This window comes from Rhinoraja longicauda, chromosome 5, assembly GCF_053455715.1.
Source record: "Rhinoraja longicauda isolate Sanriku21f chromosome 5, sRhiLon1.1, whole genome shotgun sequence".
NCBI lineage: Eukaryota > Metazoa > Chordata > Chondrichthyes > Rajiformes > Arhynchobatidae > Rhinoraja > Rhinoraja longicauda.
Window position 1 is genome coordinate 37076086 of NC_135957.1, and position 17567 is coordinate 37093652.

At 47.2% G+C, this 17567-nt stretch overlaps 1 protein-coding gene across 1 annotated transcript; it reads left to right on the top strand.

Moving 5' to 3' along the window:
* The first annotated feature begins 1196 nt into the window (after nt 1-1196).
* Nucleotides 1197-1720, top strand: msgn1 (mesogenin 1). Its single transcript, XM_078400108.1, has one exon. The coding sequence runs from the start codon at nt 1220-1222 to the stop codon at nt 1718-1720; it is 501 nt and encodes a 166-aa protein (XP_078256234.1). The 5' UTR covers nt 1197-1219.
* The last annotated feature ends 15847 nt before the right edge of the window (nt 1721-17567 follow it).

Genomic DNA, 17567 nt, shown 5'->3' on the forward strand with positions numbered 1-17567 from the left:
CTTGATATCAAAGAAAATTAAAAGCTACAGATAGTAAGGAGTTCTAAGGGGTTAGGACAAGATTGCTGAAATGGGGAAAGCTAAATACATTTGTGAAAGACCAAATAACCTGTTTTTGTACAGTAAAGTTTTTTGTTTAGTGCTGAACCATTCAAATTGCAATGTAAGATCTTGACTGTTTAGAGAGATATGGGCCAACTGCGGGCAAATGAGATCTTCCCAGAATGACAACTTGGTCGGCAAGGACAAGGTGGACCAAAGGACCTGTTTCCATGCTGTATAACTCTATGTCCCTGCAGTAGAATGTGAGGTACAATATAAATGACATAAAATTCTGGAGCGGTGATCTATGGAAATGTAGCAGAAGTGTCAAGTAAATCAATTGTGGCTTCAGTTTGTTTTAAAAAATGGAGACTGCAAGAAGGAGTGGTATCACAATTGAACTGGGTTTTTAAAGCTCCCTTTGATATTTAATCGTCAAGAGGTCCCCATTGGCAGTTCCTATTAGTAGGCAGAATCAATAAAAATTTCAGTATTAGTTATTTGGCTGTTAATATGGACAAGTTAGGTTATCAGAGGGTTATTCTTTGCTGAGTAGTAAGATTTTCTTTCATCCCAAACTTTCTTGTATTCTTACTTAAGCACGAAGAATAAATACATTGTAAATAACATTACGATCACAGTATAAATAGTTCCAAAACACATTTCACATTCATCAGTTTGCTATGGGTAGCAATTATAGGGAAATAAGGTGCAAGATTCCTTGACAAAATATTTTATTTGTCTAGTTAATGTGAGAAATAGGAATTGCAAAAATGAAGTCTGCAATAACCAGTTCATTCACCTTGTCTACAGATTTTAATCAGTCCCTTTTTTTGTGCCATTACCGATGTCACCATGTCAATGCATTTTTATAAATATATTATTTTTAACAGTATTTTTGATCCTGCACAAATCATTTCAAGTTGTTCAACATTACGTCGAGAGGTGACAATGGATTGTGTGCTAGTGAAGAGCTTGATGTTGTTTTGCATTTTAAAACTCAACACTTTCACTCTTTGAACTTGCCTTCTCAGCTGTGAATCCACAAGCTGTCACTTCTCTGCTCACTATATAAAACAGTCTTCTGGTAATGCAGCAGCCAGCTAGTCTGCAGACTCAAACTCAGGCTACGATTTCAGAATCCACGATGGAGAATCTTCTGAAGACTCTGCTGGAAATGGGTGATGATGTGGGACTCATGGACATGGATATGATTTCTGGTATCAGTTGGAAAGTTGAAGACGACAAGTTTAAGTCTAACCAGGATTCATCACATTGTAGTTTCTTACAAGGATCGTCTTTTGAATTATTCTCTCCTTCTACGCCACCCCTCTCAGAGACGATAAACAACGTGCCTGTGGGAACTCGTGACGTTGAATCCTCGCCACAGATCTGGGCTATTGAAGAGAAGGGAACGTCATCCCGGAGGCTCCGACAACTGCCCAGAGCCAAGATGTCAGGTAAACGCCGGATGAAAGCGAGCGAGAGAGAAAAGCTGAGAATGAGGAGGCTGGCTCATGCTCTCCACATGCTGCGGACTTTTTTACCACCTGTTTACAGCCAGCGTGGTCAGACTCTCACCAAAATCCAGACGCTGCACTGTGCCATCCAGTACATTTCTGAGCTTTCCACATTACTGGCACAAGGAAGACATCAGAATTCAGGACATAGCATGTGAAACAACGTCATCATAAGAACGCGTTTTGTACAAATGGACCAAGAATGGATATTTACTGTAAATTTAGATTAGTTTAGCTCAAAGTTTAAGTGTTACTGGCCAACTTGTATTAATAATTAAATATTAATGTAACAAACCTATCAGTCTGCTATTATCTATCGGTATACAGAATATTTCATAGTTATGGTAAGAGAGATTGATGCATTCTACAAATAATCTTGAGATACTTTATAATAAAATTTATCTGATTAATGACTACAATGCTTTATTATTTTGTACCAACACTAATAAATGCTGAAACAATGAACTTAATATAATTGATATGTCTTTTATATTCACTCCAAGATCTAGCTTTCAGTTTCGTAATATAACATAGGATTACAATTCACACAGGAATGTAATAAAGATAAGCCTGAGACATAAATCTTTGAAGGCATAAAGGAATTTGGAAGACTGAGAAAAGCTTACTGTATCTTGGGCTTCATAAATAAAGGCACAGAGTATGAAATGGAGGGGATTCATGTAAAAACTCTATTAGACATGGGTTCAGCTGCAGCAGGCGTGTTGCATCTATTTCTGATCTCTGAGCTGCTGAAAGTATGTGATGGTCCGACAGAGAATGCAATAAATATTTAGCGGTATGGTCCTGGGTGTGAATGATTTAAGTGCTGTGAATAGTATGTAGAAGCTGGGGCACTACTCTGATGAGAGGTGGTTTGAGGGATATGTTCAAAACTAAGAGAATCCCTGAAAAATAAAAATAAACTGTTTCCATTAGAGCCAAGAATTATGAGGACTAATAATGAAGGTGATTGGTAAAAGTAGCAGGTCTGACATGAGGGAACAGCTTTCTCATTCAGCAAATAGTCATGATGTCCATATCCCTGTGGAAAAGGATTTGGAAAGGGATTTGATCTTTCTTTTTAAAAAGAATTAGATGGACATTTCAGGGAGAGCAAATCCCAGGGCTATCAGAAAAAAATGAATTATGGAATTGCTGGCACTGATTTGTGGACAAAATAACCTGCTTTCACGGTGGTGAAAGTGGTGAAGCTTCTGCCTCACAGCGATCTAGTTTTCAGTCCTAAACTCTGTCTGTGTGGATTATACACCTTCTCCCGGCAACTACATGGGTTTGCCCCAGGTTCTCTGGTTTCCTCCCACATCCCAAAAGAGGTGCTGTTAGGCAAATTGACTATTGCAAATTATCCTCAGTGTATGTGGGTGGTTGGAAAGTAAAGGGCAATTCATGGGCTGCGCAAAAAAGAATAGGTTACAAGGAAAGAGGAGAGGAAGGGAAACAATATGATTCCTTTGAACGCGGTGACCTCTCTCTACGTCAAATGGAAATGGACATCAATGAACTATTGTTCATTAGTTCATAAGTTATAGGAGCAGAATTAGGCCATTAGGTAGAAGGAATGGGTGACGTTTCAGATCGAGAGTCTTGTTCAGTCGAGACCCTGAAGAAGGGTCTCGACCCAAAATGTCACCCATTCCTTCTATCTAGAGATGATGCCTGTCTTGCTAAGTTACCCCAAAATTTTGTGTCTATCTTCGGTTTAAACCAGCATCTGCAGTTCCTTCCGACAAGATTTTGCAGACTGTTGGATATTATACTTATTGGTTCACTTTTTTGAATGTTTCGAAGTAGTATATAAAAATTTCCAGTGAACTATGTGAGTTTAAAGAACTGGAAACAGCTTAGGTCTGTTTAAAAGAAGCTGCGTGAATTGGATACTGGTGAGTTTAAAGGGAGCACAGGAAACAGAAGCAGGTGAGCCAGGTGCCTAACCATTAGGTTTTATGAAAAATTGGATAGTGAATATTTGGAGTTTTATACAGGTTTTATGTTATGTTAACTATCCGCGAGCATGCTGATTTAAAATCACTTGCAATAGCTTTGAAAGATTTTTATATGAAAAGCAGTATATTTTGATGTAAAAAAATGCTGAGAATATTTCCACTTATCACCATCTTCATCGTAGCTAGCTGGTGGTGATATATAATCAAAATTTAAAGTTTTTTTGTTGGTGTCCTAATAATAATGCGGGAGTTGGCTTTTATTACATTATGGCGAGTCCGAAACTTGCTAGTTGTAGACGAAGTTTATTGCAGCCGCAATACACGAATACAGAATCAAAACAACAAGTTACAGGACAACCAATATAAACTTACTGTCTTCCTTGAAGACTTCGCCGAACTGGCTAAATCGGGCGCCAAACGCGCACCTGACATCGCTGGCCAATCAGCGATGTCGTTTGCTGGACCAATCCTCATGGTCGCGTTCCCACGTGACCTCACTGGCCAATCCGAGGGTTCGACGACCTGGACCATTCTCTATGGTCGCTACATGACCCCCCCCAGAACCCGAGGTGCGGAACCTAGCAGGGAGCCGGATTTCGCGACCATAACGAGTACGGAGAGGGACAGCCTGAACCACAGGAGCCGGAGGTTCCGGACTTGGTGGAACAGCCGGAACGGGAGGTTCTGGAGGAACTACCGGAACGGGGGGTCCTGGAGGAACTGCCGAAACGGGGGGTCCTAGGGGAACTGCCGAAACTGGAGGTCCCGGAGGAACTGTCGGAATGGGGGTTTGTGGACTGGGCGGAACTAACGGAGGTCGGCCTCTTCTAGGGGTTTGACCGACCAGGACTGGTTGATCTGGGTCCAAATGGGCAGGTTTGAGCCGGGACACCGAGACGAGTTCACTCTTGCCGCCCATGTCTAAGGTGAAAGTAGCCGTTCCCTTACGTAAAACCCGAAACGGCCCTTGATAGACCCTCTGCAACGGGGCGCGATGGGCATCTTTACGCAAAAAAACAAACTCACAGTCCTTCAGGGAAGACGGTTCATGTACCATGGGACACCCATGACGTGAAGTCGGCACTGGAGCCAGGGAGCCCACCCATTCCCGGAGAGCTGCTAACGCTGATGGGACTGTAGGGAGCAGGGCTGAAGTGTCCGGAAACAGATCTCCAGGTACTCGAAGGGTCGAGCCATATACCAGCTCTGCGGACGACGCACCGAGATCTGGCTTAGGAGCCGTCCGGATGCCCAACAGAACCCAAGGGAGTTGGTCTACCCAGTCTGGGCCTTCAAGCCTTGCACAGAGGGACGCCTTAAGTTGGCGGTGGAACCTTTCTACGAGTCCATTTGCCTGGGGGTGATATGCAGTTGTGGGTTGCAATTTGGACCCGTACAGTTCCGCCAGCGCGGCCCAGAGGGACGAAGTGAACTGTGGTCCTCTGTCAGTTGTAATAACTGCCGGGACCCCGAAACGAGCTACCCAGTGAAGGGCCAAAGTCCTAGCACAAGACGCTGACGAGATATCACACAATGGGAAAGCCTCTGGCCACCGGGTGAACCGATCCACCACCGTGAGGAGGTGGGTGTAGCCCCGGGAGGAAGGCAAAGGCCCGACCAAATCCACGTGGATGTGGAAAAAACGAAAAGCCGGGACTTCGAAATCCTGTACGGGGGGCTGGACGTGGCGCTGGACCTTAGCGGTCTGACAGGGCACGCAGGAACGTGCCCATCCCGCTACCTGTTTCCGCAGGCCATGCCAGACAAACCTCGCTGCCACCAAGGCAGAGGTGGAGCGGATGGACGGGTGTGCCAGCCCATGAATGGCATCGAAAACCCGGCGCTGAAGGGAGGGCGGTACTACCGGCCTGGGGCGAGGAAGAGAAACATCGCACCAGACTTTCGTGCCCTCCGACCCACAAGCTACCTGGGCCAACTTCAATCCCGAAGTGGTGGACTGGTACGTCGAAACGGTATCCGCCAGGAGCTGTGCCTCCGCGAGCTCCTGCGAATCCACTTCGCAGTCCACCGCCGAAATAGGGGGAAAAGCAGGTCTAGACAGGGCGTCAGCAACGGCATTCAGCTTACCCGCGATATGACGGACATCTGTGGTAAATTCTGAGATAGCAGTCAGGTGCCGCTGCTGGCGGGCCGACCATGGGTCAGACAATTTCAAAAAAGCAAATGTTAATGGCTTGTGGTCCGTAAAGGCCACAAATGGGCGGCCCTCGAGGAAATACCTGAAATGACGGACAGCTAAATGGAGAGCTAGAAGCTCTCGGTCAAATGCGCTATATTTCAGCTCGGCCGAATTTAGTTGCCGGCTGAAAAACGCTAAAGGCTGCCAACGGCCACCAACCTGCTGCTCCAGAACCCCGCCCACCGCCACGTCAGAGGCGTCAACCGTCAGGGCCGTGGGGGCGGAGGGGCTCGGATGGACCAGCATGGTGGCGTCTGCCAAGGCTGCCTTAGCTGCCGTAAAAGCCGACTCTGCGGCCGGGGACCACAACAACTCTACCGGATTACCTGCAAGGCATTGGAAAAGTGGGCGCAGGACTCGCGCCGCTGCCGGAACGAATCTATGGTAGAAATTAACCATGCCTACGAACTCCTGCAGCCCTTTTACTGTGGTAGGCCTGGGGAAAGCCCGGATAGCCTCCACCTTCTCTGGCAAAGGGACAGCGCCGGCAGAGGTAATTCTGTGACCTAGAAAATCGAGAGCAGGCAGGCCGAATTGACATTTGGAGGGTTGAATAATGAGCCCGTGGTCTTGGAGCCGCTGGAACACGGTCCGCAAATGGGCCTGGTGTTCTTGCACTGAGGGGCTGGCTACCAGGATGTCGTCTAAATAAATAAACACAAAGGGTAAACCCCTGCCCACGCGGTCCATCAGTCGCTGGAAAGCCTGTGCCGCGTTCTTTAAACCGAAAGGCATACGCAACCATTCAAACAACCCGAACGGAGTAATAGTTGCAGTTTTTTGTATGTCCTCCGGTCGCACCGGAATCTGATGGTATCCTCGCACCAAATCGATTTTGGAAAACACCACCGCTCCTTCCAGCCCAGATGAAAAGTCCTGTAGGTGCGGTATGGGGTAGCGATCAGCCGTGGTGACAGCATTGAGACGCCGATAATCGCCACATGGCCTCCACCCCCCAGATGCCTTGGAGACCATGTGTAACGGCGAGGCCCACGGGCTGTCAGACTGACGAACAATTCCCATTTCCTCCATCTTCCTGAACTCCGCCCGTGCCACCACCAGTTTGTCTGGCGGTAGTCTCCTGGCCCGAGCGAAAACGGGAGGGCCTTCAGTGCGGATGTGATGGACTACACCGTGCTTAGCTGAAGGTGCGTCAAAACGTTGGACGAGCAGCTCTGGGAACTCTGCCAGAATCGCAGCATACGAGTCGGGGGCCGCGACGACGGCCTGGACAGTAGGGCTGGGCGAGGAGGCGATTGCCGGAGCGACGTGCTCGTCTTCAGCAGCGGGTCGGAGGTCGTTACCGCGGACATCAGGAACCAGTGAAAAAGCCCAGAGAAAATCTGCGCCCAGGATCGCTTGTTTGACGTCGGCTATGATGAATGGCCATTCGTACGTGCGGAGGCCTAAAGCAAGGGACATCTTCCGTGTGCCGAAAGTGCGAATTGGGCTGCCGTTAACCGCGATGAGGGTGGGACCTGTCTTACCCGATCTGGTTTCGAGGTCGGTCGGCGGCACTATGCTGACGATGGCTCCGGTGTCTACCAAAAATTCTGTGTCCGTGAATCGATCATGGACATAGAGGCGCCGGTTCTGGCCAATCGTAACTGCCCCTATGTACGATCGGCCGAGGCATTTCCCGCGAAGGTACAAGGCAAACGACAGTTGCGGGATTCGTTACCCCATCGTAGGTGATAATAGCACCAGCCGCGCTTGTGCGGATCTTTTTGGCGGGCTTTCGGGGAATTGGCGGGAGACGTGGCGCCATCTTTCCGTCGCTGTGGCGTGGTCACCGATGTCGAGACTTTGTTGATGGAATCACTGGCCTTGTTTTTTCCCGCTATGAGCGCGTCCGCTTTCGCTGCATATGCTTCGGGGTCCTTAAAAGAACAATCCGTAAGCAGCAGTCGGACATCCTCGGGAAGTTTCTCGCGGAATGCCTGTTCAAACATCGGGCAATCCGTATGCTCACCGGCTAGCACCATCATTTCAGCCATGCGGACGGAAGGCAGTTGGTCTCCAAGCTCCGGTAGGTGCAGAAGTTTTGCCGCACCACCATGCTTATTTAACCCGAAGGTTCGCAGTAATGCCTTCTTCATGGTTTCGTATTTGTCTTCCGCAGGTGAAGTTATGATAAACCGCATCATGCGCTTGGTTGTGTCCGGCGATAGAGCGCTGACGAGGTAGAAGTACTTCGTGGAATCATCCGACACCTTCTTTATGTGGAATTGAGCCTCGGCGTGGATAAACCAAGCTTGCGGTGCGTACGTCCAAAATAACGGAAGATGAACGCCTGCCGCGCCTGACTCCGGTGTGCCCTGCTCGGTCATCGTCAACGAGGCGTCGGGTTCCTGCTCAGTTGGTGATCGTCCAGATCACGTTCGGGGTCACCAATATGGCGAGTCCGAAACTTGCTAGTTGTAGACGAAGTTTATTGCAGCCGCAATACACGAATACAGAATCAAAACAACAAGTTACAGGACAACCAATATAAACTTACTGTCTTCCTTGAAGACTTCGCCGAACTGGCTAAATCGGGCGCCAAACGCGCACCTGACATCGCTGGCCAATCAGCGATGTCGTTTGCGGGACCAATCCTCATGGTCGCGTTCCCACGTGACCTCACTGGCCAATCCGAGGGTTCGACGACCTGGACCATTCTCTATGGTCGCTACAACATTATCCGAAGAACTGATTTGAAATTCATCAAAGTAAAGTGAAATTTATTACATAAAGAATTGCTGAACAAAATCATAATGGATCTTCGAGGTACTGTCCTTATTTGTGTTGAATAGGTTTCCTTAAAGTTCTTTATCTTTTGATCCATACTACAAAGCCTGGGAGTCTTCGAGTAAAATACAGCTCACATCTTGGCATAAAACGGCAACACTAAGAGGTTGACTTTGAAAGCTGACAAGATTAGTTAGTTTCTTTGGTGAAGAAATTCACACTGTCCTGGTGGGGGGGTTTCGCTTCAAGGCTGGAAATAATGAAGTGGTGTAGGGAGGAACTGCAGATGCTGGTTTAAACCGAGGATAGACACAAAATGCTGGAGTAACTCAAGGGGACAGGCAGCATTTTTGGAGAGAAGGAATGGGTGACGTTTCAGGTCGTGACCCTTCGTCAGACTAATGAAGTAGTGTTTGAAAATGTCTGTTATGATATGTCGATGCAGAATATCCTGCCCTTATCCAAATGCACAAGTCACCTATCCATGTTCTCCAGGGATGCTGCTTGACCCGCTGAGTTACTCCTTCCCTTTGGGTCTTTCTTTTGGAAATCAGTCTGTTCTCAAGTCTAATATAACTTCAAAAGTACAGCCATTATATTTGCTTGCATACAACATTGTGTTGAAATATTAATCGCAAACAAGCTGCAAGAAAATGTGCAGTTTGGATGTCTTTGGAAAACCAAGTTTGCTTTATCTACATTTAATGTATCAGTAATCATCTCAATGACATGGTGGAGCAGTTTTGAGCAGGAGTAATTAGAAATCCTGTGCTTTTCTGGTATTAAGCAGCATGTTGTACCAAGAATGCTGTTGTGATCATGAAGTCAGATGAGATGTCATAATGTTTATATAGTTTGCAGCGAGACCTCAATTTGCTTCTTACTCCTCCAATAGCCATTTTAACAGAGATGGGATCGGCTGGCATCCAATAGATGCCTAGAGACATGGTGGTGATATAATAATATAATGAGACAAATTGCCTCATATTTACCCACCTTTTAAAATTGAACTCTGATTGAATATGCTTTCTTGTTGTCAGCTAATGTTTGCAAAAGAGATGTGAGGTCTGTGGGAACCAGAACAAGAGCAAAGGGCCAAGAAACTGCAGATGCTGGAATCTTGAGCAAATACAAGGTGCTAGAGGAACTCAGTGGGTGAGGCAGCATCTGTGCAGGGAATAATTAGATGGTGTTTCGGGCCTGGACCCTTTTCAAATGGAGGAGTGGGGGATCGCGGGGAAAGGGAGGTGGGGGTGGGGAAAAGAATGACAAGTAGAATGGGTGTCAGGGGTTATGGGGAGAAGGCAAGAAAATGGGATAAGGAGGCAGAGATCAGCCATGATTGAACGGCAGAGTGGACTCAATGGGCCGAATAGCCTAATTCTACTCCTTTAACTTGTGAACTTGGTTGCTGGATACAGGTGAGGGGGTAGTGATTGGCAGATGGGTGAAGTAGGTGACAAAGGCGAGAGATGTAAAGGAGATAAAAAGGTATCAGGTAAGGAAAGAAGAGGAGTTGGGTCAACAGGCCAGTTTCCGTGCTGTGACTATGATCCTATGAGGAGGTAGGGAAATGTAAAGCTGCAGACAGAGATACGGGTGGAAAGGGACAGTGGGGAGGGGAAAGAGAGGGGATAAAAGGGAAATGGGCAGTGGAAGATGGTGGGAGGAATATGTGTGCACCGGGTTGGAAGAGAAGGGGAAAGAGAGAGAAGGGATGAGGGTATTACTTGACATTGACAAATTCAATGATCACGCCACTGGGTTGTAGCCTACCCAGGCGGAAAATTAAGTGCTGTTCTATCAATTTGTGTTCCATTCATTCTGGCAATGGAGAAGGCCCAAGGCAGAAAGGTCGGCATGGGAATGGACAGGGGAGTTCAAATGGTTAGCAATCGAGAGATCCAGCAGGCCTTGGTGGACAGTGAGCAAGTGATCGGCTTATAACGAGTGCCTCGTCGGCGCTTGGTCTCTCCGATGTAGCAGTAAAAGGATAAGTCCAAGTCAGCATGGATTTATGAAAGGGAAATTATGCTTGACTAATCTTCTGGAATTTTTTGAGGACGTGACAAGTAAAATGGATGAAGGGGAGCCAGTGGATGTAGTGTATCTAGACTTCCAGAAAGCCTTTGATAAGGTCCCGCACGGGAGATTGGTGACCAAAATTAGAGCACATGGTATTGGGGGTAGGGTGTTGACATGGATAGAAAATTGGTTGGCAGACAGGAAGCAAAGAGTAGGAGTAAACGGGTCCTTTTCAGAATGGCAGGCAGTGGCGAGTGGAGTGCCGCAAGGCTCGGTGTTGGGGCCGCAACTGTTTACCATATATATTAATGATTTAGAAGAGGGAATTAGAAGCAACACTAGCAAGTTTGCGGATGACACAAAGCTGGGTGGCAGTGTAAACTGTGAAGAGGATGTTAGGAGGTTGCAGGGTGACCTGGACAGGTTGAGTGAGTGGGCAGATGCGTGGCAGATGCAGTATAATATAAATAAATGTGAGGTTATCCATTTTGGTGGCAGAAACAAGGTGGCAGATTATTATCTCAATGGAGTTAGGTTAGGTAAGGTGGAGGTGCAGTGAGACCTGGGTGTCCTTGTACACCAGTCACTGAAAGTTGGCGTGCAGGTACAGCAGGCAGTGAAGAAAGCTAATGGAATGTTGGCCTTCACAGCGAGGATTTTAGTATAGGAGCAAAGAGGTTCTTCTGCAGTTGTATAGGGCCCTGGTAAGACCACATCTGGAGTATTGTGTACCGTTTTGGTCTCCTAATTTGAGGAAGGACATCCTTGTAATTGAGGCAGTGCAGCATAGGTTCACGAGATTGATCCCTAGGATGGTGGGACTGACATATGAGGAAAGATTGAAAAGACTAGGCTTGTATTCACTGGAGTTTAGAAGGATGAGAGGGGATCTTATAGAAACATATAAAATTATAAAAGGACTGGACAAGCTAAATGCAGGAAGAATGTTTCCAATGTTGGGCGAGAGCAGAACCAGGGGCCACAGCCTTAGAATAAAGGGGAGGCCATTTAAAACTGAGGTGAGAAAAAACTTTTTCACCCAGAGAGTTGTGAATTTGTGGAATTCTCTTCCACAGAGGGCAGTGGAAGCCAAATCACTGGATGGATTTAAGAGAGAGTTAGATAGAGCTCTAGGGGCCAGTGGAATCAAGGGATATGGGGAGAAGGCAGGCACTGGGTATTGATTGGGGACGATCAGCCATGATCACAATGAATGGCGGTGCTGGCTCAAAGGGCCGAATGGCCTCCTCCTGCACCTATTTTCTATGTTTCTATGTTTCTATGTAATGCATCAAAAGCACCAAATGCGGTATATGAAGTTTGAAGAGGTGCGCGTGAACCTCTGTCTCTCCTGGAAGGGCTGTTATGGTCTCTGGATGGAATTGAGAGACGGGGTGTCAGGACATGTTACATCTCCTGTGTTTAAAGGGAGAAGTGCCTGGGGAAGTGTGGTTTGGGTGGGAAGGGATGAGTGAAACAAGGAGTTGTGGAGGAACGGTCTCTACAGAAAGCGGAACGTGGTGGAAACAGGAAGATGTCACTGGTCGCACTGAAGGAGCGGAAATATTGGAGAATAATGCGTTTGGGGCGGAGACTGATGGGTTGAGAGGTGGGGACTAAAGGAACACTCTGTTTATGCCATTTAGAGGGATAGGGGAGTTAAGATGGTCAAGGTAGCTGTTGGAGTCAGTGGGATTGTAGTATATCTCAGTCCATAGACTATCGTGATGGAGACAGAGAGATCAAGAAAGGGAAGAGAGTATCGGAGATAGTCCAAGTGAATTTGAGCTGTTTACTGATCTGATGGTTCTAATCTAACAGCTTCACTTGGCACCTAAACCTTCTCCAACCCCTCTCCTCTCAGCATTCCCTTAATTCTGCTCAGAATATATTATATGGAATCAAGTAATACACTGCTCTAGAGTAACAAAATGGCCTTCAGCAGGATCAGATAGAAATGAAGACAGATAGCAAAGTAAATAAGGAAGAGCAATGGCTTCTTCAGTGCAGTGATCATTTGTCATACTTTGGGAAGGGAATCAAAGAATGTGAAATGGAGATGGGTAAATCTGTATGGGTACTGTGAGAGTCATCATTTGGATGTGTTGAACATCAGGTAACCTTAGAATCCTAATTCAGTGCATGCTTAAAGAACACTTAAACTCGTAAAGCCTGTAGCAAAATCAAAGGCTGGTGTTATAGTAAATTAAACTTGCACTGGTTCAGTAGGTGTGAGGCAGTAAAGCCACAATTCCCAGCCCTGCCTTGAAACAGTGACAGATGTCTCTGCACCTACGGCCCTTAATTAGTAGCATCTGAAACTTCAGCTGTAGGTGACACGCAGTCAACATTATCCACAAGGGACAGGAGCACAGACTTCCGGACATAATAAAAATGCGGATGCCACCAACGGTCTCATCTGCATGAAAGTATTAACTTGAGTAATCATCCGATTCTAAATCACAGCCCTGGAAGCTTTCATCATTCTTTGCTGGTGATGAGAGGGAAGTGCCTTGCTGAGATTCTCTCCTGTCACCACAACAAATGGCTGTGGCGAACTAGAGTCCCCTGAAATCCAAAAGGCTATGCTTATACTGGTGACAAATCACCACTGCTCCTTTACCTTCGGGGTTTCTCTGTTGCTTTGTCTGAAACAGACGAGATTGGGAAGATTTGCCGGCTTTGCACTTGTCACACACAACCACTCCATGTAAAAGGTTGAAGGCAGGGTGGGAGGAGGAATAGTCAAGGTAGCTGTCGGAGTCAGTAGGTTTGTAGTACACCTCAATCCATAGTCTATCCCTGTGATGTGTCAGAATAGAAGAGACTTGGACATATTGGTGGAGAAGGGTCTGACGAAGGGTCTCGACCCGAAACGTCACCCATTCTTTCTCTCCAGAGATGCTGCCTGTCCCTCTGAGTTACTCCAGCATTTTGTGTCTATCTTCGGACATATTGGTTTTCAGCTAGAAATTCCCCCGACACATGAACACACAGGAGAAGCTGTAGAGATTGTGCAAGGTTTCCTGACATTCCCAATAATGGATTATCAACCTCAAGTACATACATCTGGAGATGAAGACTAATGAGTGTGCTTCAACAGACTTGTCTCTCCCTAAAATGTTTCAACTTCATTTATCTGAAATGCTGAAGTATTGGGCAAGTTCTGTGCAGTAAAGATTATATGAGGCTCACTAACGTTGCCTGAGTATGAGGGGTCGGCCTGGCCAGGCAATGTTTCAGCGTTCTCCACTGCTCCGTGCCGCTGCAGGCTGCGTTTGTTTCGTGTGCTCAGCCACTTGCAGCGGCCCCCGTTCTATGTGAGCTCCAGGCTGCTTCAGGGCCGCCAGCAGCCCACCGCCAAATCGCTCACTCTGATGCCTCCTCGACATTAGCCCAGGAATGAGCCGTTCTTCACCTCCGACGGCCATCGCTGATCCTTCGTGCGCATGGAGCCTCCCGTAACCGACCCCGAGGGCCTCCGAGAGCCTCCGTCGGCACAGGAGATAAGCCCCCAGCCCACTCACCGGCATCGCTCTCTTCCTCTGTCTGCCGCCACCGCCATCTTGAAGGGATGTTTATCCAAACAAATGGGGGGTATTCTTGATGTGCATTGTAGATCAATTACACTTGAAGGGGGAGGAGTGTACAGATTAAGATCAATTTCCCTCCTGGGATAAATGAAGTTCTATCATATCATACTGTATAATATTGTATCATAGAATACAGAGCTTTATTTGTCATTCGGTACCGAGGTACCGAACGAAATTACATAGCAGTCACACAAAAAAAAGAACACAAGACACATGACCCCAACACAAACGTCCATCACAGTGACTCCAAACACCCCCTCACTGTGATGGAGGCAACAAAACTTCCACTCTCTTCCCCACGCCCATGGACAGACAGCTCGTCCCCGACCGACACAGGGGATGGAAGTCCCTGCGGCCGAGCCGTACCGGGTGCTGAAACGTCCCGTGGCCGAGCCGGGCGATGGAAGGTCCCGCGGCCGTACCGTGCGCTGCTAAGTCCCGCGGCCGAGCTGCACCGGGCGATGTTAGGTCCCGCGGCCGAGCCGCACCGGGCGATGTTAGGTCCCGCGGCCGAGCCGCACCGGGCGATGGAAGGCCCCGCGGCCGAGCCGCACCGGGCGATGTAAAGTCCCGCGGCCGAGCCGCACCAGCGATGTAAAGTCCCGCGGCCGAGCCGCGCCAGCGATGGAAGGCCCCGCGGCCGAGCCGCACCAGCGGTGTAAAGTCCAGCAGCCGAGCCGCACCGGGCGATGGAAGGCCCCGTGGCCGAGCCGCACCCCATGCCGTGAGGAAGAGACCTAAAAGAGAAAGGTTTCCCCCACCACCCCCCCCACCCACACCACCACCCCACACACATACACAACCAAAACAAAAAAAACCCATCCCAACACCGAAACACAACAAAAAAAAAAGGAAAAAAGACGAACAGACTGCTAGCGAGCTGCAGCCGTAGGCGCCGCCACTTCCGCTTACTGAAGCAAGGCACGGTCAGCTGAAGTTAGGGCCACGATCATCAAGGGCATGGGCTGGATCAAGTTACTCGTTTGAGAGATTGTGTCAATGAAAGGAAGTTTAATTTAGTTTAGTTTACTTTAGTTTGGTTTAGTTTACTTGAGTTTATTATTGTTATGCGCACCGACATACAAGTTTTTTGTTGCGTGCTATCCAGTCAAAGAAAATACTATGCATGATTACAATCTAGCCAACCACAGTGTACAGATGAAGGATAAAGGGTACAACATTTAGTGCAAGATAAAGTCCGATTAAAGATATTTCAAAGCTCTAGTGAAGTAGATGGGAGGTCAGGCCTACACTCTAGCTGATGAGAGGACCTTTCAGTTGCCTAATAACAGCTGGGAAGTAATTGTCCCTGAATTTGGAGGTATGCGTTTTCAAACTTCTGTACTTCTTGCCTGATGGAAGAGTGAGACTGGTCCTTAATTGTGCTGGTGGCCTTCGTGAGGCAGTGTGAAGTGTAGATGGAGTCAATGGAAGGGAGGTTGGTTTGCTTGATTGTCTGGACTATGTCCAGATACTCTGCAATTGTTCGCAGTCTTGGATGGGGCTGTCCCTAAACTGTGCAATGATGCACCCCGATAAAATGCTTTCTAAGGCACATCTGTAGAAGCTGGTGAGGGTTGTTGGGGACATGCCGAACTTCCTAAGCCTTCTACTGACGATTATACAATGTCCAAATCCATTCACAGCCCCGTCGCAAAGAAACCAGTACATACCTACGCACAGTCAGACCCTGACATCTTACAAGCGTGAGCTGTTAAATGTGTACTGCACAAGTGCTGGGCAATGGCCTTATCTTACAAGACAGGGTTAACTGTCTACCCATGACATCCCATGGCATGGCCAATGAATCCCTCACCACCAACATTCGAAGAGACACCATTGATTAACATTCAAGCGGATATTCACGCAAATGACGTGGCGTCAAGTGCAGTTGAGAGGCTGAGGAATCCTGCCTTAAGTGATGAGTGAAAAGGGTTGGGGATGTGCAAAGATGGGGGGAGGAGGGGGGAGGGGGACGGGAGTCAGTCTACCCCATGACAGAAGGGTGCGGAGTGTACAGTTTGATAGCCACAGGGAAGAAGGATCTCCTGTGATGTTCTGTCCTGCATCTTCATGGAACCAGCCTGTTGCTGAAGGTATTCCTCCGGTTGACCAGTGTGTCATGGAGAGGGTGAGCTGTATTGTCCAAGATGCTCCACAGTTTGAGGAGTGTCCTCCCCTTCATGACCACCTCCCATAAATCCAACTCTGCCCCCAGGATGGAGCCAGCCTTCCTGATGAGCTTATTAATCCTGTTGCTGTCTGTGGCCTTTGACTTGCTGCCCTTACAAAGAACTACAAGCTGCATTCATCATTTTTTTTTGCGTCAACAAATGTTTTCTCCTAAGCATTCTATTAGTGATAAATCTCAAAGGTTTTTACAAGTGGCTCAGCTTCACATGCAAAGATGGAATGGAAGTGTGTACAGTGCCTTTCTATGCTGAGCCTTTACAATGGCTTTCATGAAGCTGAAGAACTTATTCAGCGTATATTTGTCTTAGTATGTGCCTCTGTGAACAACCCGTAGAGGACAGAGTCCTGTGTTACACATGAACCTCAACAAAGACCACTGCATCCGTTTCCAGACCTCCTTGTCAAATGACAATCCAGATGGAGGTCAATGGTGGTCGTACCCTCAGGAGCTGCATTTTGAGGCTGAGGTTCTGGCTCTGAATTATCTGAGGGTGAAGGTTCTGATCTCCACTAGCCAAGTGAGGCTTCGGTGTTGGTTTGAAGGCTCGTGAGCTGAGACTTTCAGCCAAATGACTTTGACAGTCTGTTCAAGGTACCATCCAACAGCAATCCGGGCCTGCAAGGTATTCCGTGCAGAGCAGTAACTTCTGGTCTAAGGTGTTCATCTGCACAAAATGGTGTGGGTAGGATAAACTTGTAAGGATAAATGTAGGCCACAAGGGTTACAGCTAATTTAAAGTAATTTTAGCAAAATGCAGCACTTTTACTTTTAAATTTGACATCAAAACTGAAACATTGCAAAAGGTTATTTATGGTTTATAGGTAACTATAGTTACAATCAGATTGTGCACTTTAAGATAATGAGAATTCATGTTGGTTACAAACAGAAGATGTTTTTGTTTTGCAGGTTACTTCCCTAATCATATGTAAACGAGCTCCAAATGCATCATATGTAATGATAATTTTGCATCTCATTGACTGATATTCATCTCTTTTGGTTTTCTGGCACGCAGTTACATCCAGTTATTTACATGTATTATATTTCATTTTAAGGCACCTCAGACACCATTGACTCCACTCAACACCTGGAACTATATTGGCTTAAATCAGGAATAATGTTTTCTATGACCAAAGATAGACACAAAAAGCTGGAGTAAATCAGTAGGACAGGCAGCATCTCTGGAGAGAAGAAATGGGATGCTGCCTGTCCCAGTGAGTTACTCCAGCTTTTTGTGTCTATCTTCAGTTTAAAGCAGCATCTGCAGTTAGATATAAATTAGATCTGCAGGGTATAAATTAG